Source organism: Petromyzon marinus, chromosome 42, assembly GCF_048934315.1.
Source record: "Petromyzon marinus isolate PM22_M1 ecotype Great Lakes invasive population chromosome 42, UKy_Petmar_22M1.pri1.0, whole genome shotgun sequence".
NCBI classification, from domain to species: domain Eukaryota; kingdom Metazoa; phylum Chordata; class Hyperoartia; order Petromyzontiformes; family Petromyzontidae; genus Petromyzon; species Petromyzon marinus.
In genome coordinates, this window is record NC_133708.1 from 5172468 (window position 1) to 5199028 (window position 26561).

Below are 26561 nucleotides of genomic sequence, written 5' to 3' on the forward strand. Positions count from 1 at the left end.
AAGTTGCCGAAGTCAGTGGTTTTAACGCCCTCGGTGTTTTTACACCGAGACTCGCTGACAGTGGATCCAGCCGAACTTAAGCGACTTAAACTGATCGGACATCGAACATTGATGATCGATCCTGCGGGTTAATTTGCAAGCGCAAAGCCGTGCAAGTCGATACCCGGATCCTCATCAGTGCCGGGTTCGCCGTCCACGTCTCCCCCCCCCACTCCCCGCTGCCACCGCCGCCGTGAGCTTCCCTCTCCCTCGACTCTCCCCCTCGTCTCTCCCACGTAGGGAGAGCCCCTAGCTCACCCAACCACCCCCCGTCATCTCTCTCTGTCTGTCTGTCCGTGGTGTCACAATGTCGTCTGCGTGGAGCGGCTTCTCCGAGGAGGACCTGCGGCGCATGAAGGGGCAGAGCGACACCCCAGGTGAGAAAACCTCGGCACCCCACTCCCCGCCGCCACGGCCCGGCCCTGCTGTGCAACGGGATCCCGGCGGAGAAATCAGGCGATGCCGAGGATGCGAGGCCTAGGTTCCGAACCCAACCACCACCCCCATGAAGGGGCAGAGCGACACCCCCCCCCCCCCTGCCACGCCGGCCCGGCCCCCAACGGGAACCCGGCAGAGAAATCAGGCGATGCCGAGGATGCGAGGCCTAGGTTCCGAACCCAACCACCACCAACCGACCCCGTGCGTGTCGCCAAATGCTCTCGGCAAGGCGATAGAGTCCGTGGTTTAAACCCCCTGGGCGTTGGTTGACAGTCGGTACGCCGAGCATTAAACTCTGTCGCACGTCAGGGCGGGTGTAGAGACGTTGGTGTGGAATAGAGGTCACTTGAACGGGATCTTAGAAGTACAGTAAGTTCTGTGAGATCCACTTCGACGGGTCGTTTTCTTACAATGGGGTAAGGGGTTGGCGGGGGGGGTTCCGAATAGATTCTTCGTTCGGGAAGAAATGAAATTGTAGGGGAGGGAATGACAAATATAATTCAACACCTACGGGCAGGTAAATATACAGGTGCATTGAATACAGACACGGAGACGGTCATGTGCATAGCATACAGGCATAACACAGGTACTGTGGCATACGCTTAGAACGCGGACAGAACAAGTGCCATGTATGCAAGACACGGGTGACAGATCACACGAGGACTTGATAGAAAACCTCGGCCCAAATCAGCCGGAATCTCCCCCCCCCCCGATGTGCGATCTCGTAAATGTTCAGCCAGATTAGTGCTTGGATCGGTGACCCGTAGACTGCACCGCGCCTGTGCTAACGTAATGTTCAGTCCAGTTGAGAAGAATCAAAAGTAAAATCTATTACTCGTGAATTTATCATGCCACGTCTATGCTCGCCGCGTTCACCAAACTGCACTAACCAGCGTGGTGTAAGTATAGTCAAGTTACATGCACAGCGTGGGATGTCCTCATCAAGCAGTGGATTGACATAAACGCACACGCGTGTAAGTTTTTTGTCAATGCAACCGTCGGAGAGATGGAGGAGAGAGACAATACAAACATGACCCAGAATAATGTGACGATCATTGAATCTCTGCCGCGGTACTAAACAACAACCATGCGACGGGTAGCCACACATTGGACTGTAGCATGACCGAGACGACGGCCCCTGTTGACACGTGGCAAGGAGAGCGGTCTTAGGCGCTGCGTCCTTCCTGCCTTCCGCCCGTACCTCCGATGAGCACGGTTGGCTACGTACGGTGCGAACGAAGTTGGTAGTCCCGAACCCATGAACCCAAGCCCCCTAAATTCTAGCCCCTAACCCTCCCAACTCTTTACCACTTACCCTAAACCCTAACCCCATCCCTAATAACAACAAAACCCCTTAACTCGAAACCATTCCCCTAACCCCCAAGTGAAGTCAGTTTATTTTTGTTTCACACGTGGTGCCTTTCTGGAACAAATCTTCCATCCAAAGCGCCATGGACATAGAAACAAACAGTTCTATATTGTGAAATAAATACACTGCGTCTATGGCTGTTTGCAGTATTTTCTCGTTCGCGAACTTGTGGCTGCGATTTTGGCTATCCGCGAATTCGTATCTGTAACTTTACACGTCTGCATCGAGAAAGAGTGATGAGAGAGAATGCGATGCGAGAAAGTGATGAGATAAAGTTATGATGCATAGCATCATAATTAATAAACGATTCTTTAATACTTCAATGTGTTTTAATTTTACTCTTTGGTCCTTTCGGTAAAGTCACATAGAAAATAAAATCAAATAATAGTGGAATACGACGTTTCGGTTGCAACACAAGCAACCATCATCAGGTAAGAATGAATGATAAAACATAGACACGGGAACAGCATAGGCAGACACACATACAGAGAGAGAGACACACAAAGACACACCGAGCGACAAGTCTCCGCAGAAACCTTCGGCAAATCGCGGCACCACACATGCTCAGCCTGCACATACACCAGTCACGATTCCAAACTCGCTGGGTGTGTCTTTGTGTGTGTCTTTCTCTCTGCATGTGTCTGCCTATGCTGTTCCCGTGTCTATGTTTTATCATTCATTCTTACCTGATGATGGTTGCTTGTGTTGCAACCGAAACGTCGTATTATATTATTTGATTTGATTTTCTGCAGTCACGAAAGCTTCGAATCTAGTTTTTTTCTTTGTTTATTACGACCGTTATTCCTTGGGTCTTTTCGGTAAAGTTACGTAGAACAAAATAATTAACAAAAAACGACGTTTCGATCGCAACACAAGCAATTGTCATCAGACACGGGTGACAGATCACCCCCCCTCACTAATGACGATTGTTTGTGTTGCGATCGAAACGTCGTTTTTTGTAAAAAAAATAGTTCTACGTCACTTTACCGAAAGACCCAAAGAATATTAATTCCTGCAGTCACGAAAGCTTTAAGTCAAGATTTATTATAACCAATTATATTTTCTTTGTGTTCTGATGATTTCCATTAATAGCTTATTTACGTATTTATTATCCGCGAAAAAATACTGTTCACGAGCTTCTCCAGAACGTATCCGTCGCTAATAACAATGGAATACTGGATATCTTGTTTTATTATAAACAGCTCTAAACCCTAACCCCTAAGTCCTAAGCCCTTCCCCATAACCCTAAACCATTCCCCTAACCCAGGAGTTGGCAACCAAAATAACAAGTACAGAATTTTTTTTCGAATTCGGTCAAATAAACTCCAATGTTTGAAGAGCCACAATGCATGTGAATACGAGACGGTGGTCCTTAAATGACGTCACGAAGCAGTACCTAAAGAGCTGCATGTTGCCAACCCCTACCCTAACCTCAAGCCAAAATTCCTGAATGCTAACACCACAATCCTAAACCCTGATCCCTGACCCATAACCCTACATAAAAACTAAAGAAGTGGTATTAATTCATGTTTTTTCGACTGAAAGCTAAACAAGTGGAAATTGTAAAGAATGGCGAATGGGTAAGCATAACTCAAAGAAGCTCTGTGATTGGACAATCATATGATCTTATGCTTGGATAAAAATCTGCAGGTACAGTCGTGCCAGAGACTCGGTTTATTTCTGCGCGTCTGCAGATACAAGTTAGGGTAGTGGCAGTCCAACTCTTCTCGTAAGTGACCTGTCCCATCCGCATCTCGAGGTCATTTGTGGCCATGCCGGACACGTGCTGTTGTTTCCGTCTCCAGCCGGACGCGACACCAACCGCAGCCGGCGGCACCTCCAGAAGGACGGGCGCAGTGTGCGGCGAGGCGGGCAGACGGCTCGCCCAGGAGGGACCAGGCTCGGAGTGGAGGATCGCGGCCCAGCACCTGATCCGGAGCTCGCGGCAGCCATGCTCGCACCCACGCAAGCACGCCCGGCTTCGACACTGCACGAGGTGACGCCCTCGCACCTCCGATTAGTACGGTGGGCTACGTACGGTGCGAAAGAAGTTCAACATGCATCTTGTATATTTAGTTAATCAATTACTTCCAAGCCGCTTTCTCTCACCCCCCCCATGCAAATATTTACTTTTTTTTAATATGACTCTGTAATGCTTTCTCTGACATGGTTCAGAAGCATGGTCATTTACAATAACATGGAAGAAAAACTGAAAATCGCGCAAAGAAGCATCGAGAGATTGGGCCAACTGCAATGATATTATTCCTGTCCAGGCTGCGAGCAATGCCACACCACCGGTGGTTGAGACGAGGCCGCGTGAAAAGGAGGTGGTGACGGAGAGACTTGGTGAACCTTCTACCAAGGCCCAGCCCCGGGCGAGTGTGGAGACGACGCAATGTGGGGGTAAACAAGTGGAGGTTAAGGAGCTGGATAAGGATGAGGTGCAGAGGTGAGGCTCGCAGAAATACATTTTGCCGACGTATAATTTGCATTGTTTAAGAAATGTGTTCTCGATTTTTTTTATTCTAAAAAAAACACATTAAATGGACCTCAATGTGTAATTTCAAATGATGTAAACATTGTTTGCGTTTCGGATTGTTCCTAATGTGATATCAGCAAAAGTTACGTTACTTTCATGGTGTCACTTATCTGCTTTTTCCACAGTACGTGACATTTTTTTCTCACTACATTAAATGTTTACACGAAGCGATTGTTTGACTGATGAATACTTTACGTGTGTTAAAATGTAATGGAAGTCGCGGGTTGTATCTGGCCCATGGGCTGCTCAAGTCACATGATTTAAAACTGCTTTTTGTGTTCAGTTTGTTGTCCTCTCACACCGCCGATTAACACGGTTGACTTCATACGGTGCGAAAGAAGCTCAACATACAGTAAAACCTTGGATTGCGAGCATAATTCGTTCCAGAAACGTGTTTGTAATCCAAAGCACCCGTATATCAGTTGTGATCACGTGACGCTCGGCAGACAAAGCGTATACGTACACTACTCGGATTGCAAGACCTCGCTCGTTTATCAAATTAATATTTATTTAAAAATTTTGCTCGTCTTGCAAAACACTCGCAGACCAAGTTACTCGCAATCCAAGGTTTTACTGTACATACATTTGGAACGTAAGATCGGCTGCTGGTGTTGTTACATGAACTGCTCCGTGTGCCGTGATTGGCTCTGCCGCAGGAGAGAGCTGACGAGGTTGGAGATGATGCAGCAGGAGCAACAGCACATGGAGGAGGAGAACAAGCGCAAGCGCAATATGCTGGCTTCTGCCATCGCAGAGAGGTACGCCACCATCATTACCATCACTCACAACATCAACAACATCGTTATCAACATCGCCATCAAACACAATCACCATCAACACAGTCAGCATACTGGCTCACACTGTAGCAGAGAGGTACATTACTACCATCAATATTGACATCAACATCACTACCATCGACAAGATACATTACATCAACACCATAAACATGAACACCGCAATATTTTACCCCATCACCATCAATATGACCATCGTCAACAGTGTGGCACTGAAACAGATATTTGCGTCTTAATTTTCTTGACCCACATTCCACCAAGAAAGCGAATAATACTCTTTGCATAATCTATCTACAAAAGACACCGAGTCTCATTGAGCTCTCACCTGGTCAACACTTTACAGAACCCACGCATACGTGTGCATGGTGTGTAACATGATCACATTGGCTGTTTATATATCACCCAAGTTTTTTATAAGCCTCTAGTTTGTCCAGTTTTCTCCAGGCTAAGACCCCTTTTGAGCAACGCAACTTTTTAATTACATAAAAAAATTTCTTTAGCTTAACTTTACGACAGCTACCCTGACCCCATGTTACAGACAGACGGACTCGGGAGACATTAACGCGCTCTCCACCTTAGTTGGGAAGCGTTCTGAAGCTGTGCTGAAGGCCGGGGTTGATGAGCGCTGTCGGGATGTGGATCAGCGCTAAGCGCACGCAGGCCGAGTCGGCGAGGATCGCCAGCGTCCGCAAGGAGCTCAACGAGCTGGACGGAGCGCTGAGCTGGGATGTTGCGCTTCTACGCAGCAAGATCGAGGAGGCCTGCATGGCGTACCACCACGCGCGGTAACATTCACGTTAACACTTACTATGTGTAGCCCTACCGCCATGCACAGTACTCCCACATGGCAATACCGTCATGCACGGCAACGTGCACACTCAAATAACTTCCGCCATGTGCGTGGTAACACATACGGTAACACATAGTATACAGCACGACCATCATGCACAGTACTCATACACGCACTGCCACCACGTACGGTAACACACACACACGTGGTACATAGTAAAAAACACTACCCCACCACACAAGGTACAAGTTTGAATATTGTCTTCTGAGGGGTGTGAAGGGTTTCAAAGCCTCAAAGGGGAAGATAAGTCTCCACAGCCTGAGGAAATCCGGCTGATCTGCTCTCTCTGTCGAGGAGCTGTGACGGGAAGTCATCATCTCTTACTAATTGGCTGTCGGGTGGTGGCATGTTTAACGACACATTTATATTTACGCGTTCTCACCACAAAATAACCCTTGTGGCTAATATGTCGCGAAAGCCTACTACTACTACGTCTAAAACAGTCCTTGCCTCTGCAACTTGGGTGTGTCGATGCGTGCCGTGGCAGCAAGCGCTACGAGCGCGCGGAAGCCGAGTTCGTCGCCTCCAAGCTGGAGCTGCACCGGCTGGATGAGCGGCGCGAGCTGCTTGCCGAGCACCTGTGCGTGGTGATCCGGCAGAGCGAGGCGCGCAAGGCGGAGCGGCTCGAGACGCTCATGAAGGCCCTGCACCTCGACAGCTCCGCGCCTCCGCCGGCCCTCGCAACGGAAGCGGACACAGCGAAGGGGGTCGGCGGGGGGGCAAAGGGGATGGCGGCTTTGGCAGCAGAGTCGGCGACGGGCGAGGGGACGGTGGCGTCAGACGCGGAACTGGTCACAGCCAAGGCGGAACGTGAGGCTGCGACAACCGGGGAGGCGGTGAAGGCGGCCGTGCCGACGGCCAGCGCAGGGGACTCGTCTGTTGACGTTGCCGTGGTCGCGGTGTCAAGCAGTTTGGTGGAGGGCGCAAGGCCACGGCCCGAAGTGACGGAGGTGAAGCAGCAAATTGTCAATGACAATGGAGCATCAACCGCGGCGGTGTGATGGGTGGAAGAGACCAATGTTAACGCAACCCTGAGGTATCTTATAAATGAAAGAGCAGCGCTCGAGTTAAGTGGACACCATTTGGTGATTACAGTGGTGAATTTAGATCATAAATAGGCGGGAAGTAGCTTTCGTAGTTGTCTTGATTCGATGCCATTCAGCCTCCACACTCATGACTCGAATGGTGTAAGGATTAGTTAGGTTTTGTATTTTGGACTTTATTGTACTGGTGAGTGTTAGGGTGAATATTAGAGTAGTTTAAAGGAATACTCAATCAATAAAGAATAGTTATTGTATTACATCTTCAAGACAATGGCAATTCACAGCAATGTGGCATACAGTATGCTTTTGAACAGGCAAAACTATTTGCACATCTATTTAAAAATCTACTTTAACTTTTTAAATCCACGGGGACATAAATTGTTTTTGTTTACATTAAAATATATATTTTTAAATACATTTATATGACCTGCCATCACCACCAAATCCACCGCTGTTGGCCCAGCCTCTACTAACCCCTCGGCTTTTCTTGACCTCCGCTCTGCGTCGCTGTTCCTTCCTCCCCCTATTCAATCTGTCGCTGCCCACCGCACGCTCTCTTGGCCCTTTCTACCTCATCAGCCACATGGCCTCAGTCCTCTGATCCCTGTGCTCTCAATCCCATCAGCCCAGGACTCAGCCCAGGACTCAGCCCCATCTGCTTCATGCTGTTATCCCAATAGCATAATTGGCTTCATACTTTTGACCATCTGCCTCATTCTCTTAGGTCTATGCACCACATGTCTTTGAGTCCCAACAGCTCCATGCTCAAACGTATTATTTATGTACATCGTCAGAGACATCGGAGTAAAACTAAATTTATTTTACCAGGTAAGGCCCACTGACCGATACGGCTCTTTTTCAGAAGCGACTTAGCCACAAATGATAGCTCAACGAAGTGGCTTATCATCGCGTGGAAATGTATAGCAGCCAAAAACCCTAGACACGTTGCTATTATTAATCTGACACTCAAACGCTCTGCTTTCACTACTTACACTTCTGGGTTTATTTTTTAAACATTCTTTATTAATGTCGGGGTTTGTACGATTATGTATCGAGTGCAGGAGTCACGTCTTTATTTTATAAACTGGGGCTTCGTGGGCTCAAGGTCACGCACGATGCACTTGCGAGAGTGATAACGGTTTTCAGTATCGATCTGGCTGATGGATAGTTCACGTTGCACCGATGACATCCGTGGATACGAGTTTGTTTTTCCGTACCGAGAATATGGTGGCGATGCTTGTGCCCCAGAAGAAATTTGATGCAGGAGTTGAAGAGAGCGCATCTACCATGTGACTCTTGTCAAGCACTTTTATGAGCTTACCTCCATCCATTGGTCCTCTGCCACAGCAACCCTATCATGGCAGATGACTACCCCCCCCCCCACAGCACCAGCGAACACCACGTGGTGGCATTTCACACTTGAGTTGTTTCAGAACTGTAATCCAGTAGGCCCGTCGCTTCAATATTTCCAGGTCGTTGAAACAATGGTGCAAATTTCTTAAAACCGCCACACCACTGTCCATCCAGTAGGATAGATGGTCACACCGCAATTGGCAGGTCGTGTGTGGTAGCTTATGTTTGGGTACTTAGTTTTATACTGGATTCCTCCAGTATAAAATATTCTGAATGCCAAAATAACATCAAGAAATGGTTTCTAGAGCTCCCTTTAGTGGAGGCCTTTATGCCAGCAATGGCATGAACAAGCAATTTTCAGGGCCGCACCATTGCATTTCATTTTATTCTGACTTCAGCGTAACAAACACGAATACATCAGCAGTGCTGTGGTGTCGAGATTCAAAGAACACACCGAGATGCATTACCTTTGTTTCTTAATTGTAACAATTATCTCAACTGTGCCATTGCTGTTGAGGTACACAAATATTTATTTATGGGACTCCATACACTACAATCACGTGAATTTTATCTGCGTTCACCCACATCTGCAAAGCCGATTGTTTTACATGAAAATTGATTCGCACCAGTTGGACGGTTTGCAAGATCAAATCCTGTTTGGGGTTAATTCAGCCATGCATTTCTCTGGGGTAGATTAAATGTTCAGGCACAGTCCTGGGTGACTGAGCTGATACAATAAAGTTGTTACACAGTGATAGAGATTAACAAAAAAAAGGTCTTACACGCAAGAACCTGTATTAAGCTTGGGCAGGACCCCGAGATTCAAAAACCAGCATCTCAACGGTGATGGCTCAATGTTCTGATGTATCCATACTGAACTCTAATGCGCTACCCAGCCACCTTAAAGTAAACTTAATTGTTTAAAATTGCACTGAGATTGGGTGATTGAGGACTCTAACGTGGATGTGAACTACGGAACAATTCCACGTTACGTATCGAAAAGCATCGTTTTTCAACGAATGAAATTGAGTCCGTGTGTTTTGTGCGCCTCTGAATCAACAGTGATTGATGTATCCATGGCTTTTCACTGCAAGCGTTTTCAAGGGAGCTACCATAATGGCAGCATTGCTACTTAGTTTGATTGCAACGATGAGTCGATTAACATTGATTCTCATGCTCACAATGCATGCATGCATCGCATTGTGTGTTTAAGGATCAACTATTTACAATTTTTTATTAAATGTAAATTTTACCGATATACCGATGGAACAAACAAGACCGCACGCGGGATGGGCAACACAAACCAGACAGAACTTATTGTGAAAAAAAAGGTTTTAATCAAATAATCGCCCCCAAATCGACAAGGCTCCTAGCTAGAAATGCAAACGGAGGAGAGGAAAGCGGAGAGAGGAATGAGACGGCACGTGAGGGGCTTGGACAGAGCGGCCGAGCAGGGAGAGAGAGGAGTCGGGTGTTGTCACGAGAAGGGATCATCCGAGTAGACTACTTGATTGCGTCGATCTTGGTGGAGCCCCTTGGCGCTGTGCCCCAGCGCTGTACACACACACACAAATGCGCGCACAAACAAAGACAAAAGATCCCCCGTATAGCCTTAACAGACTGTTGGGGCAAGTGCTGTTAGCGAACACCTATGAAGGCCGGAACGGTAAACGAGGGGGTGGGTGGCCAGCACCACGCCCAACTCCCTTCGTCTCCTTATTGGCAATGTTTACACACTGCACCAGGTACTAATTTGAGGCTGAGTCAACCTAGGGGAGGCCCAGGGCCGGTGAAAATATTCGTCACTGGTGTTGGCCGTGAGCGGGAATTTAACTCGGGCCAGTGGGTTAATAGCACAGACCGCTAACCGCTACACTACCGCTCCCCACACATGCACACATGAGCATGACCAAAAAGGACACGTGTGAACACAAACTATTCTCGAATACCGTTTTTTAGAGTGGAGTGGTGGCGCAGTGGTTAGCACCATGCACTGAACCCAGTGATCAGAGTTCGAATCCTGGCTACAACTAACGTCAGTGGCGAGTGATATCTTGAACCAGTCCTTCACGCCACCTCCCCATCCTTTTCGAACCCGCACAGACCAACGTGGTGAAGTATGTTCGTATATAACCCCCCTATGATGAACCTGGCATGAGGAGGCCTTCGTTGAAACAATGGATGTAAATTCAAAACACATGGGCGATGTATTTACACTTCTTGCAAGCTCACGCAGACAAACACATGTACTTGATGGGAAGTATTGTGAGAGATTGAATGCTTTTAAAATATTTTCCTATATTTTTCTACAATATTCACCGAGTTATCCCCCTTTGGCATGTAGGCACAGAGTCAATCATCTTCCACTCTGGTTGTAATCTCACAACAGCAATGCCACACATGCCAAGTTGGAGAACAGCTCAGAATTTACATTGCAGGTATTTGCCCAATATCCTTGAAGGGTCTATCTTGGTTTTCTATGTGTCTCTTCTTAATAAGTTCTCAGAGTAGGATTTGACTGACAAATTCACAACCAAGTTTAAATATACATTTATGTACAATGTACACATTATTATATATATAGTGCATTGGATAAGATGACCAAAAAGAACCGGGATTTATCTTGGTTGGGAATCCATGATCAAGGCCAGGACCACAGCAGTCCTAATCCTGGTGTCAAACATTGTGCAGTCCCTTGTATATCTGTGATGCAATTACATGACACTCGGGAACTGTCTGTGAAGGATGTGCAAAAGAAGTCCAACATACACACATTTACAGGGACATTTGTTGTGGTTGTAAAGGTGACAATCTATGCAAGGTTTGTTGATGGTGTTGATTATATTAATCCAATGTTTTTTTTATATTAAAGGTATATCATGAAAGGTACTTAAAAGTGTGTAATTATGTGTAAGGTTATTGATTAATAAAGGTTTAAAATTATATTTGAATAATTTCTGCAATATCTATTTTAGCAAAAGACTGTTCATCTGAGTAAAACTATCACTCAGCCACACCACATACGAAACACCCATTCACTACCAAACAAACTATCGACACAGCACACAACCACTGCCTAATTACCCATCCACCCAGCTGACTATCCGCACAACTCACTACCCACGCAACCAGCTCACTACATACCCAGCTGACTATCACCCACTCACTACTCAACCACTCGGGTCACCATCACCTGCCCTGTTTATTTAGGCCATGTCATCACATTCGACCCAACACCACCCCTTCCCCCGTCTCTATTGGAGGTGGTGGCTGAGATTACCCAGAGTGCTCCAGGGCGACGTCCCAGCTGTGGCCTCGATCTTGGGCTGACGGCGCGCAAGGGACACGCGGAGACGCACGTCCGACACCACAGCCCCATTCATCTGTGCATAGCGACATCGCGACACGATTACATGTGTACATGCTACATCCATGACACTGTTATAAGTTTACATGCTACATACAATACAACACAACACCGCTACACATTGACATGCTACATCCATAATGACACACGTTTACATGCTACATACCACACAACACCGCTACACATTGACATGCTACATCCATGACACTGTTACAAGTTTACATGCTACATACAACACAACACCGCTACACATTGACATGCTCCATCCATAATGACACACATATACATGCTACATAGAGTGAGGGAAAAAAGTATTTGATCCCCTGCTGATTTTGTACGTTTGCCCACTGACATAGAAATGATCAGTCTATAATTTTAATGGTAGGTTTATTTGAACAGTGAGAGACAGAATAACAACAAAATCCAGAAAAACGCATGTCAAAAATATTATAAATTGATTTGCATTTTAATGAGGGAAATAAGTATGTGACCCCCTCTCAATCAGAAAGATTTCTGGCTCCCAGGTGTCCTTTATACAGGTAACGAGCTGAGATTAGGAGCACACTCTTAAAGGGAGTGCTCCTAATCTCAGCTTTTTACCTGTATAAAAGACACCTGTCCACAGACGCAATCAATCAATCAGATTCCAAACTCTCCACCATGGCCAAGACCAAAGAGCTCTCCAGGGATATCAGGGACAAGATTGTACACCTACACAAGGCTGGAATGGGCTACAAGACCATTGCCAAGCAGCTTGGTGAGAAGGTGACAACAGTTGGTGCGATTATTCGCAAATGGAAGAACCACAAAATAACTGTCAATCTCCCTCGGCCTGGGGCTCCATGCAAGATCTCACCTCGTGGAGATGCAATGATCATGAGAACGGTGAGGAATCACAACACCGCTACACACTGACATGCTACATACAATGACACCACTACACATTGACATGCTACATACACCACAGCAGCACTGCACGCTCACATGCTACATACAGCACGAAACCAATGCATGTTCAGATGATACATTTGGAACAAAAATGTAAACATGAATGGAAAATAAACTATAACATGTGCAATTTAATGTAAAATATCACGGCTATGTACAGCCCTTTTGTCCATTTACTGCTGGATGAGGGCCTCCCCACGGCATGTAGATTATGGGGGTTATTTAACCATACTTCACCATGCTGGTCAGTGCTGTTTGATGAAGTGCGAGGGATGGAGGGATAGCCGTAGCCAGGAATTGAGCCTAGGTCACCAGGTTCATAGGGCAGTGTGCTAACCACTGCGCCATTGCTCCACCAGTGAAGGATGTGACAACGCACGGAGCGGGGGTGTGGTCGTCATCACGCCTGGCCGCCTTTGTCTCACCAGTACTGATGTGAGCACACTGCACCAGGCACTTTGTGAAAGGCCAGTGCTCGCCGAGCTGCATTGACTTCTGGTTGCCGAACGAATACATCATAAGGTCTCACTCATGACACACGGAGTGCTTGCTACAAATGAACCACAATACCTTGCTGATCTCGTCAAGAAGCACAAACCATCACGCGAACTCTGGTCATCATCGCAGCAACTTTTGGCTAGCCAACAAAACAAAGGCGGTCACCGCATCGTGCACTCCGAGATGCTCTTCTGCGGCTGGCAGGAACGCACTTCCTTACGATATTAGGAAGCAACTGGAGCTATGCACTTTTAAATCTAGATTGAAAACGAATTTCTTTAGAACTGCTTTTGTGTTTAGTTTTGTTGTCCTTCCCCCACACCTCCAAATAGCACGGTTGGCTACATACAGCGCAAAAGAAGTTCAACATACATACACACAAACCCACCGCACACTATATGTGTCTTTGTGCTCTCACCTCTGCTATGGCTTGGTCGGCAGACTCCATTTTCTCGAACGTGACAAATCCACAGCTGTACGCATACACAGCAAGTACGCGGAGATTGTGATGACGAACAGATATGAAGAGATGCTTCTCCCACTGACACAACACAGCGCCACTTACTCCAGAGATCCTGTGTACTGTAGCTTCAGAGTATGCCTACTACAGCATCACCAATGCCCGTGTAATGGTATGATGCTGTTAGTATTGTGGCGCTGCGGTGTTGTGCTGTAAGAGCGTCATGTCATCGTGGTGTGGTGGTGGGTGTGTTGTAGTAATGGCATTGTGTTGGAGTGGTATGGCATTGGTTGTGTTGATGGTGGCGGCACATCACAGTCGTAGTGACGATGTGATGATGGTAATGACTGCAGTGGTGATGATGTGTTGGAGGTGTGTTTTGCAGTTGTAGAGGTGACGTTGTGGTGTAATGGCGTCATGTTTTATATTCTTCTTTGGTTCTTTCGGTAAAAGTCACGTAGAATGAGAATAAAATAATAAAATAAAACAATAAAATTCTCACGATGTTTCGGCCACAACACAAGTGGAACAAACCTGTCTGGACGACAGAGCTTCATTGTACATTGTAGCTCTGTCGTCCCGACAGGTTTGTTCCTTTCACCTTAAGAAGGCCACTTGTGTTGTGGCCGAAACGTCGTGAGAATTTTATTGTTTTATTTTATTATTTTATTCTCATTCTACGTGACTTTACCGAAAGAACCAAAGAAGATGAATCCTTGCAGTCACGAAAGCTTTAAATCGAAATGTTTTATATTCTTGGTTCTTTCGGTAAAGTCACTTCGATAGAAAATCAAATAATAAAATAAAATTCAAATATTTATTTTTATTTTCTATCTACGTGACTTTACCAAAAGAACCAAGAATACGAATTCCTGCAGTCATGAAAGTTAAGTCATGTTGTATGTTGGTCGCATTAGCGGTGTGACGGTGTCATGTCATTGTGATGCGTTGAAGTAACAGAGTTGTGTTTTAGTGCTGTGTTGTTGTTGGTATGTAGGTGCATAACGGTGTTATGTCATCACCGTACTGCTCTGTTAACATAATGCTGTTGTGTTACAGTGCTGTGGTCCTGATGTGTTGGGGGTATCATGGCATTGCAACGGTGATGTTTTTGAAAACTCATCACTAAAATGAAAACTCTGCTGTTTGTGCTTAGATTGTTGTACTTCCCCCGCGCCTCCGATTAGCACGGTTGCCTACGTACGGTGCGAAAGTAGTTAAACACACATACGTGCATGTGGTGCAAAGGTGTCGTGTTGCTGTAGTGTTGGTGTGTTGGCAGCGTCACAGGCACATGTTGCGGTAGACGATGTGATTGGTGCTCGTGCCTGCGAGCGCGCTCCATGGTGACGTTGAGGACCGGGCCTATGGAGCTAAAGGCCGTCTGCAGGATCTCGTCCGTGATCCCAGAGCCGTTCACGTAGATCGTGTTCCCCCTGCGAGGCTCACGCCGCTCCGACGAATCTACGCAAGGCACACATGCACGGGGACAAAACAAAGATCCCCCGTGTAGCCTTTAACAGACTGTTGGGGCAAGTGCTGTTAAGCGAGCACCTATGAAGGCCGAAAGGCACACGAGGCGGTGGGGTGGCCAGCACCATGCCCGGCCGCCTTTGTCTCCCTAGTGATGATGTTTACACAGTTTAACACGGAGGCTTTCGCGACCAATATTATTCATAATAAAGGTTTTTGGGTTAGATCGCGTAAGTATATATGTGTCGTAACTCTCCACCACCCGAGGCAGCCAGCAAGGTTTGTCACGTAAACGGCGCGCCAATTAGTTAACTACTTCAGGCCACCGGTGTGTTTACACACCACACCAATGTACTCATTGGAGGCTGAGGCGACCTAGGGCAGGCCCAGGACCGGTGTTGATGGTGGTATTGATATTTCTGGTGGTGTTGATGATGTGTCTGGTGGTACTGATGTTGATGGCGATGACGTTGCCGGTGGTGTCGATGGTAATGATGTTGTGGATATTGCTTCTGACTCCCCGATAGATATTCACCCTCTCCCACCCCAAGCATGATTCAATGAATTGTTACGATTGATGGTTGTCTGTCTTGTTTGTAGCCCCATTCGCTGGATTAGCTTAAATGTAAAATGTGCATATACTTAGCAAACATCCTTTTACATTGTACATGTAAAAGTTAAAGAGAATTCACCCTCCTTTCAATTCGATTAATCAGCATAATTTTAGGCCATGATTTGATTAAATAATCAAGTTTTTGTTTGCTATTGCAGTGCACGTATAATTTACAATGGCTGCAGCGTTCACATGCAGCTAATACAAGTACGAAAATAACTGATTCTTACTCGCGTGATTTGATTCATGTATCGTGTGCTTCATATATATATTTTTTAATCGATCAATCATTTTTAAGCCAAGTGCCGTTGGTGGAGATTCTCACGTCTCTCTCGGTCCCACCCTCTGTCATCCACGCGCTCTGCATCTTCCATCGATGAGTTCTCATGCTCACGGCCACTCACAAAGCTGCATCAGCAAAACAGAGTAACATCGGAAATCACCGACATCGGCAAACGCCAATATTCACATCAACACGTACTGCTTTTTGTGTTTAATTTTATTGTCCTTCCCCCGGACTTCAGATTAGCACGGTTGCCTATGTACGGTGCGAAAGAAGCTCAATATACAATCACCACCATCGCATTCACATTACTACCATCACATCAATTTTCACTCAAAACACATGAACATCACCACCACTGCATCAACAAAATAGCAGAAACGCCATAACCACCATTATTACATCAACATTAGCAGTGACCACGACCAAAATAATTTCAAAAACCACCACCACCGTAACACACTGCCTTCAGATCAACATCACCACCATCAAAACCAGCAATGCCACCGTTAGGATTCTGCTCCCATACCTCTCGTAGAGATTCTTCACTTGTGGCCGGCGCACGTTAGCCTGGAAGACGGGAGACAGAAAAAATCGGCAACAATAAACATGCACATGGGCTCTCTCCACTGATCCCACTCAAATAGCTATTACCCATTCAGTTCTGGAGTAAGTGAGAGCGAGGCAATTACATTACATCATCAACGTTCGCAGTTAATGTATTATTTTATTGTGTAACGTACAGAAATCCGCACGATAAGCATCATAACTTGTCAAGCTGGAATGGTTACAAGACTCATGCTCGTTTAATAACTATTTTTTTGTAATCTATATTCACACTGGAAACACAAAAAATTATACACTAAAAATGTGAAATACAATAACAAGGATTTGAGAAACTGATCTCACGATAATTGTCATATCCTGATAATGAATATCGTATCATTATGTGAATAATTATATCATCACAACCTTACTGACTACTCAATGAAGCCAGTAGCAAATCAGAATTGAACCTGACCTGCACCTCACCTTGGTGAACTGGTTTGGCAGTTTTGGCAAATATTAACACTGCCCGCGAACACCCTGTGGACTAACAGGTATAAAACAGTAGCATTTCGGTTGTGTGCAATTGTGCACGTAATTCGTGTGCTTTGTGTTTAAGTGCACACATGGGAGTAACCACAACCTCCGTGGCCTCATCCTCGGCAGAAACGCTTCTCTGGAACGGCTGAAATGAAGGCGGTTTCTCCTTCTCTGGGTCCTGAATGCAAACACAGCAGAAAAATCACATCGGCACAACGCAGATGGTACCAACGTGATTCATGTAAACGCAATGCGATCTTTATAAGCATTCTCTTGGGAGATCAGTACAGCACAATAATGCATTTTTGCTGCACTTCTCTATGCTCGCCACAGCGTAGCCCCGCAAAAGCCTACAACACTCGCTGAGCTTCCGAGATCCGATGAGATCAGGTACATTCCAGGTGATCAAGACATCGGCTGTATGAAACTAACAGATATACATTGCATAAAGTAGACTGGGTCGGCCCTGCTGAACTGCATTGCTGAATTATCTGGCTCATGTATTCTCAACACAAAGGTCTGTACAGTAGCCCATATAACCCCGTTTGACTGCACAGAGGAGCAAATTGCGATGCCATGGGCTCGAGAGGTTGACTGACTTGGTGAAAGATCTAACATTGTGCGAGGAGCCCAATGGCGATCACCAGCATTTAATATTAATCACTGGCTTATAGTTGGGAGACAGCATTTGACTACGTGGTACCTTGACAAACAGGGAGATCTGTTGACATGAATGTCAACTTTTGGAAATACTCCCAGTTTCAAAACACCACGCTGCACTGTGCAATCTCCAGCTACAAGAGCAAGACATGGCTCCACTCTTTATGCACATCGGGTGCAGCAGAGGGCAGTGCAGAAATTTGCATTGTTGTACCGTACTTCCGTGCTCCCACGTCTAAGCCTCCCCCGACACCAACATGCCATGAAGCATGGTCAATAACACTCACCACTCGCATGGTGTGAGGAGGCCATCAACCAGCAGTGGAGAGAGAAAGGGCTGCACGCATACATGTGTGTTTCTTTGTGATGAATGGTGGCGGTGTAGCAGTTAGCGCTACGCTGCGCTATGAACCCGGCGATCCGAGTTCGATTCCCGCTCACAGCCAACACCAGTGATGATTATCTGAACCGGTCCTGGGCCTCCCCTTGATCGACTCAGCCTCAAATGAGTAACTGGTGTTGTGTGCAAACATCGCCACTAGGGAGACAAAGGCGGCCGGGCGTGGTGCTGGCCACCCACCCGCTTGTGTGCTGTGCCGGTCTTCATAGGAGCTTGCACACATCAATTGCCCCAACAGTCTATTAAGGCCATACAGGGGCTCTTTTTCCATGCATGTGATGAACGGCAGCCACCGATGTTTTTTGTGAGGGTCTGTGAGCACCTTGAGCTTTCCCTCCAGCGTGCGCGAGCGCTTGAAGCCGGAGCTCTTGGTCTCGGGCCGGATGGCGCTGATGGCGCCGCTCTTCATCAGCTTCTTCGCCTGCTCCGTGGCTGCGGCTCCATCCACGGTCGGCTGCTCCGACACGGCTGGCGCAAAAACCACCATCACCACCAACCAGAACCATCAACGTCGTCACCCGAGCAATCATCACTATCATTACAACCATAACTATCAACACCACCACCAGAATCATCAACGCCGTTACCCGAGCAATCATCACAACCAGAACTATCAACACCACCACCATCACCACCACCAGAACCATCATTCCCACCACCATGAACATCAACACTGCCACCACCCTCATAATCAACACCCCTAAAACCACCATCATAACCATCAACACCACGACCATCAGATTCGTTAACACCACAATCATCATAACCCTCAACACCACTACCAGAACAATCAATACTTCAAGCACCATATTCACCATCACGGATACTGATATCATTAGAACAACCACCTTTATCACAAATATCACTATACCGATCATCACCACCATCTTCATCACTCAGGCCAACATCAGCAGAACCATCAAGACCACAACCATTTCCAGTTGAACACCAACAGCACCAATTTCATAACCAACATCAATATCAGAACCTGCATCACCACAAAAATGAACCACAAACACTAACAACGAAACCCAACATAACCTTTAACAATAACATAAAATTGACACAACAAACCAATACCATAAACACAACTGGTTGTGATTATGGCAATTTCTGGTATTATTAATGGGTGGTTCGTGATGCAAAAAGGTGAGTATGATGATTGTGGTGGTTGTGATGATGGTAATAGTGGGTTTAGTGATGTTGGTGATAGTGTTGGTGATAGTTGTGAAGACCGTCGTGATGACGGTGATTGTTTTGTTGATTGTGATGACAGGGGTAATAGTGATGGTAATGGTAAGGTAGCCGTTGTGATGGTTATAGAAGTGGCTGTCATGGTGGCGGTGTGGATGATGTCGACGATTAATGTACTGCATCACTCACATCGCTTTAAGCCGCTCTGTGTAGACGGATTTGCCGTGCTTTGTTTCTTTAAGGCCATGACTGCTTTTTTCTGAAATTCACACAAGGTGCATGCAGCGACTCAAACTCTGGTCATCAGGTGCGCGTTTCTCATCAGCAAACCAAAGCTAATGGTAGCATTGTCAACTGTGTGCCTACATTTTTCTCTCTGTATCAATCCCTCACCATGTCTCTATGTCTGCCTCTGCTGGTATCTGCGTCACTGTCTCAATGTCTCCCCATGCATGTGACTCTCCATCTGTCTCTCCACGCTTGCTTCCTTCAGGTCCTCCTGTGCGAATTCCTAGCTTTATATCTCAATTTATTGTATCTATGTATCCGTGTCTTTCTCTCTGGGTCTCTCTCAATGTCGATCTACATCTCTTTTTGACTAAATCGGCTCTCCAATGTCCCTGTATCTTCGTGCCTCAATGCGCGTCTCCGTATCTGCATTTCTGTCACTGCATTTATCCCCATGTCCGTCTGCTTGACTCCTTGTGTCTCTCCTTGTCTATGTCATTCCCTGTCTCTCTTTCAGACCTGGGTGTCAATAATTGTAATTGATGATGGAACGAATGCAACGTGATTGTGATCTCAGCAAACGATCTTGCTGGTTGTTATTACAGTCATACCTTGGTATACGACCGCTTTGGAATACGTCGAAATTTGGTATACGTCGTGTTTTGACAAGAAAAAAATGTCTTGGGATACGACGCCTTGCTTGGGATATGACTCGCTGCTTGCTAGAACTTGTATGGGTCGGGATGAGTCGCCGCGTCCCCGTGTAGACCCCGTTCACGACTGAGACAAAGCGACGCTCGCTCCTCAGTCTGCCTGTAGATCTCGTTCAGTGCACAACCCCCTTGCTGTAACTCTCTGTGAATTTTCACGTGTTTTTTTGTCATTTTAATGTATGTATGCATTTTAGTAATAAGTTGTTGTCTACATTATTTAATACAATCCCATTAATGTTTAATATGCCATGTAAAGTATCATTTCTTATACTCTGGAACGGGATATTTCCTTTCCCTTTATTTATGGGAAAAATTCGTTTGGTATAATCGTCATTTTCGATACAAGTCCTCCTACCTTCTGGAACGAATCAACGACGTATACCGAGGTACCACTGTACAACTGATCCACAAGTCAGTCCCTTCTGTATTTCCATATCTGTGCTTGCGTCCATCTGTCTCCAAGTGTCAACGTCTCCACGTCTTTTTCCCAAATCTGTCTCAATCACGTTTTCTCTCTTCTGTCTATCAAGTGTCTCAGTCTATTGACCACTCTTATTTTGCCAGAAAAGCCCCACAATAGCTCAACGAAGTGGCTCGTCGTGTAGAAATGTAAAGCAACACAAATACTCTTAGACGCAAGTTTTCTAAACATGGAGGGAAATAAAAAAAACCCTGGAGGGCCCGGAGGAGAAAACCACGCAACCACGGGGAGAGGGTCACGCAAATGCCAACTATACATAGTTTAGTTTGTTTAGTTTCATAGTTTCATTTATTTGGTATAGCCCTGTGAGCCATTCGGCTCTTGAATCGGGTGCAACCGCAACAAACAAAAACATGAACAAGAAAAACATCTTAAAGTGACTTTGCGCATGTGCAAACAGAAAATCCAGGAAAAAAAAAACATCAAAATATTCCTGAAATATGCACCGTACACCAACGCTGGGATTCATACTCTTTGGTTTGTTCGGTAAAGTCACGTAGGTAAAATTAAAATAAATGAAAACTAAATTAAATCACGACGTTTCAGAGACGACACAGCTGTGACTGTTCTTTTTTGCTGTGACTGTTCCACCTGAAGACGGAAGCTTGTTTTGCCCCCGAAACGTCGTGATTTAAGTTAGTTGTTTTCATTTATTTTATTTTACCTACGTGACTTTACCGAAAAAACCAAAGAGTATGAATCCTTGCTGTCACGAAAGCTTCAAATCTAGAATTATACAGCAGGGGTCAGGATTGGGATCGAACCCATGTCCCCCCTCCTGTTACACCAGGATAAGGGGCCGTCCATAAATGACGTCACGCAATTTGCCGATTTTTGATCCCACCCCCCCCGTCGTCACAAAAAGTCAGACCCCCCCCCCCCTCAAATATGACGTCACAAAGCTCTGCCCCCCCCCCCCCCAAAAAAAAATATATGCTTCAAATCTCTTTAAACTATTGTCATTGTAGTGCGTATTTAATGTGGCGCTGTACTCTGATGTTGCAGGAGAAAACATTTATCAAAAAGGCTATTTAATTAAGCAAAACGTGTTGTCTGTATTTATTTAAAGTTGCTCATTTTGACGTGACGTCACATTTCTCACCCCCCCCCCCCTCGTCACGCATCGTCACAAATGTCTGACCCCCCTCCCCCTACCCCTAGGTGCGTGACGTCATTTATGGACGGCCCCAAACCTATCGTTCTGTGTATCCTTTTTCTGTTGTAACCTGCCGACCCGCCCAAAACCGGAGAGGGACCCTTCCTATCTTGCGTCTCATCTCTCCCACGCGTCTCCACCAAATGTCACCTTCTTCTTGAGCTTGGCGAATTTCTTCTGCAGTGTCTCCTCTTCCTCCGAGAAGGAGCTCGGGAAGATCATGATGATGATGACGACGACGACTGCTCCACCGGGCCCCTGAAGGACAAAACAAAAAACGTCCAAGAACGACGCGAACGTCACCGCCACGCCACCGAAGAACGAAGATTCACCCCACTACAGCTGCTGTAGTATTACGAATGTACGATCCACTACCACTGCACTATCGCTACCACACTAACACCACCACCACCACATTAACACCACTGCACTACAGCTGCGATTCTAACATCACGGCCACTGTAATCAAGCTACCACTAACACCAAGAACACTCTAACACCACCACCACGCTAACAGCACCATCAGTCTAACACCAGGACCAGTCTACACCACGCTAACACCACCACCAACACTCTAAACACCACCACGCTAACAATACCACCAGTCTAACACCACCACCAGTCTAACACCAGGACCACTCTACACCACGCTAACACCACCACGCTAACACCACCACCAGTCTAACACCACCACCACGCTATCACCACTACCACCACCACGCTAACACCACCACCACGCTAACACCACCACCACGCTAACACCACCACGCTAACACCACCACTACTCTAACACCACCACCACGCTAACACCACCACCACGCTAACACCACCACCACGCTAACACCACCACCACGCTAACACCACCACCACTCTAACACCACCACGCTAACACCACCGCACTAACACTACCACCACCACTCTAACACCACCACCACGCTAACACCACCACCACTCTAACACCACCACCACTCTAACACCACTACCACGCTAACACCACCGCACTAACACTACCACCACCACTCTAACACCACCACCACTCTAACACCACCACCACTCTAACACCACCACCACGCTAACACCACCACCACGCTAACACCACCACCACCACTCTAACACCACCACCACTCTAACACCACCACCACCACGCTAACACCACCACCACCACGCTAACACCACCACCACTCTAACGCCACCACCACTCTAACACCACCACCACGCTAACACCACCACCACCACGCTAACACCACCACCACGCTAACACCACCACCACTCTAACACCACCACCACTCTAACACCACCACCACGCTAACACCACCACCACTCTAACACCACCACCACGCTAACACCACCACGCTAACACCACTCTAACACCACCACCACGCTAACACCACCACGCTAACACCACCACCACGCTAACACCACCACCACCACGCTAACACCACCACCACGCTAACACCACCACCACTCTAACACCACCACCACTCTAACACCACCGCACTAACCGCTGCGAATCTAACGCCGCGCGCACGGCACCGCCGACACACAGAGACACACCGAGAGAGAGACACACAGAGAGAGACACACAGAGAGACAGACACACACAAAGAGAGACACACAGAGAGACACACTGAGAGAGACACAGAGAGATAGACACAGAGACAGAGAGACACACACACAGAGACACGCACCGAGACACACACACAGAGAAACACAGAGAGATAGACACAGAGAGAGACACAGAGAGATAGACACAGAGAGAGACACACAGAGAGATAGACACAGAGACAGAGAGAGACACAGAGACACACAGAGAGAGACACAGACAGACACAGAGAGAGACACAGAGAGAGACACACACAGAGACACGCACCGAGAGAGACACAGAGAGAGAGAGAGACACAGAGACACACAGAGAGACACACAGAGAGAGAGACAGAGAGAGACACACAGACACACAGAGAGACACACACAGAGAGAGACACACAGAGAGACACACAGACACACAGAGAGACACACACAGAGAGAGACACACAGAGAGACACACAGACACAGAGAGAGAAACACAGAGAGATAGACACAGAGAGATAGACACAGAGAGAGACACACAGAGACACACAGAGAGACACACAGAGAGACAGAGACACCGAGAGAGACACAGAGACAGAGAGAGACAGAGACAGAGAGAGACAGAGACACAGAGAGACAGAGAGACACACACAGAGAGACACACAGAGAGACACACAGAGAGAGAGACACACAGAGAGACACACAGAGAGAGACACACAGAGAGAGACACACAGAGAGACACACAGACACACAGAGAGAGAGACAGAGAGAGACACACAGAGACAGAGAGAGAGACACAGAGAGAGAAACACAGAGAGATAGACACAGAGAGAGACACACAGAGAGAGACACACACTGAGACAGAGAGACAGAGAGAGAGACAGAGAGAGAGACACAGAGACACACAGAGAGAGACAGAGAGACACGCACCGAGAGAGGCGCCTCGGCGTCGCCCGGCAGTGACGTCGGGGATCGTCATCGCGCGCCGAACGCCTCGCCAGCGCCTCGCCTCTCGATTCACAGCGAGCTCGCGATTGGAGTGCGCGCGCATCGATTACTTTTGATTTACGGCCAGTGGTGGGGAACCTTCTTTCTGCCAAGGGCCATTTGGATATTTATAACATCATTCGCGAGCCATACAAAATTATCAACTTAAAAATAAGCCCGATATATTTGGTCAAACATTTAATTAACTCACCCCTAATGTGATGGCTGGACGGGACTAATTAATTTGCGGGCCTTATACGGCCCACGGGTCGGACGTACGCCAACAAAAAAAATGTGGACTTCATCATAATCCATCATAATCTTGATTTGAAGTTTTCGTGACTGCAGGGATCCATATTTTTTGGTTCTTTCGGTAAAGTCACGTGACTTTATCCATCATAGTGGGGGGGGGGGGGGTTTGTTTCGGTCGTCTAAGTATAAATGTGTCGTTAAACCCGTCACCACCCGACACAGCGGGTTTGTCACGTTAACAGAACGTGCCCATTCGTTACGAGCACAGCGCAACCGGTGTGTTGGAGAGTAAAACCCACAACATTTACAATTCCAGTACGCCGTTTCGCTAGTAATTGCCACTAGCATCTTCAGGTGACAGTGAAATTGAACTTGGTAATATTTTTCAAAATATTTTACCCGGAAAGAAAATCGCGCGAGATTATTAAATGAGGTTTTCTTTGTTTTTACATGGGTGTCCATTTACACTAACGTGTATTTCAAACACATAATGGTATGTAATCGATCATTTAAATCGATTAACATATTTTCCGGAGCTCAGCCCTCGGATAAGTTTAATCCTTGATCATAGCTATCAACCCAAACGGTTTACCCCGTATTCTTGTACAGGGAAATGTAGTTTTAAAGTCTATACGGCGTACAGCCGTTTCAATACGGGCAACAACATTGTTTATTTGTTTGTGTTTCTCCCTTGTGATGGGACTTTGTAAGATGAACGTTGAGATTTATAAGGGCACGGGGTGACCAATAAGGTCTAAATTGGTGTGTAATAAGGTAGGCACTCATAAGGGGTTGACAGGTATGCCTGATTGACATCGATTTAGGCCGCGCAGACCATTACCCCCACCCAAGTTCGCGCGTGTCCATGCATTTCCCCTATTCGTGATTGCCATTCAGATCATTGCGTTGTTTCGTTGTATTTGGTGTGATATTGTGTTATCGCTTAAATCGCAAGCAAACCAATTATTTTTGACGGACGATTTCATGTTCGTATCTTAAGGTACGATTCACCCGCTTTCCTTCAGTGTTATGGATTGTGTTTTGCAACTGTTGAATTTTAATCTTTGTAACGAAAGCGTTTAAATACCTTCACCAAAGATTTCCGTGGAGCAAAACAATCAGGCGACAGCCAGATTTGTGGAGAAATCATCCTGTTTCGGTCTTAATTAGAGGGATAAATGTGATGTCGTCACTTGTGAGCGAATCAGGTGCGACGGCCGGAGAGGAGGATGTTTAACTAATGCATATACATTACAATGGGTATCCACTGCCGGTTGGGTTATTCATGGTGCAATCAACATACATTATGCATGTACATTGTGCATGCACGACACACATGTACAAACCTGCCGTATGGTGACCTGTATAGGCATGCAAACGGTGTATGACTTGATAATTCGCTTCCAAGCAGCGCTAAGCCCGTAGCTAATCCGGCTGTCGCCTGATGATGCTAGTTTGTAATTACTGGCGAAACGTCGTACTCGAACTGTAAATGGTGTGGGCTTACTCTCCAACACACCGGTGGGCTGAAGTAGTAAACTAATTGGCACGTTTTGTTTACGTGACAAACCTTAACGGCTGTAAATTTCGATTTAAAGCTTTCGTGACTGCAATGATTCATCTTCTTTGGTTCTTTCGGTAAAGTCACGTAGAATGAGAATAAAATTATAAATTGATTTTATTTTATCAGTAATATTTGATCAATAATATTATTATTGTGTTATTTTATTTTATCAATTTATTATTTTATTCTCATTCTGCGTGACTTAAC

The 26561-nt window shown here is 46.4% G+C and overlaps 2 protein-coding genes across 3 annotated transcripts; one reads left to right on the forward strand and one right to left on the reverse strand.

Annotated features, from left to right (window-relative positions):
• Window positions 1–11370, forward strand: GORAB (golgin, RAB6 interacting). The gene is made up of 6 exons (XM_032969830.2): window positions 1–416; window positions 3652–3842; window positions 4120–4295; window positions 5042–5143; window positions 5824–5964; window positions 6517–11370. Exons 1-6 carry the CDS (start codon window positions 347–349, stop codon window positions 7028–7030), a joined length of 1194 nt encoding a protein of 397 aa, XP_032825721.2. The 5' UTR covers window positions 1–346; the 3' UTR covers window positions 7031–11370.
• On the reverse strand, window positions 9748–24584 carry NELFE (negative elongation factor complex member E). 2 transcript variants are annotated; one of them, XM_032969831.2, is made up of 11 exons: window positions 24482–24584; window positions 22136–22243; window positions 19597–19666; window positions 18536–18681; window positions 17257–17331; window positions 16597–16637; window positions 16110–16192; window positions 15027–15162; window positions 13657–13711; window positions 11706–11808; window positions 9748–9979 (listed from the first exon to the last, which is right to left on the reverse strand). In XM_032969831.2, exons 2-11 carry the CDS (start codon window positions 22205–22207, stop codon window positions 9903–9905), a joined length of 858 nt encoding a protein of 285 aa, XP_032825722.1. In that variant the 5' UTR covers window positions 22208–22243; window positions 24482–24584; the 3' UTR covers window positions 9748–9902. The 2 variants fall into 2 exon arrangements, with proteins under 2 accessions (XP_032825722.1, XP_032825723.1); XM_032969832.2 differs by lacking the exon at window positions 24482–24584 and adding an exon at window positions 23488–24426.
• Between the last annotated feature and the right edge of the window lie 1977 nt (window positions 24585–26561).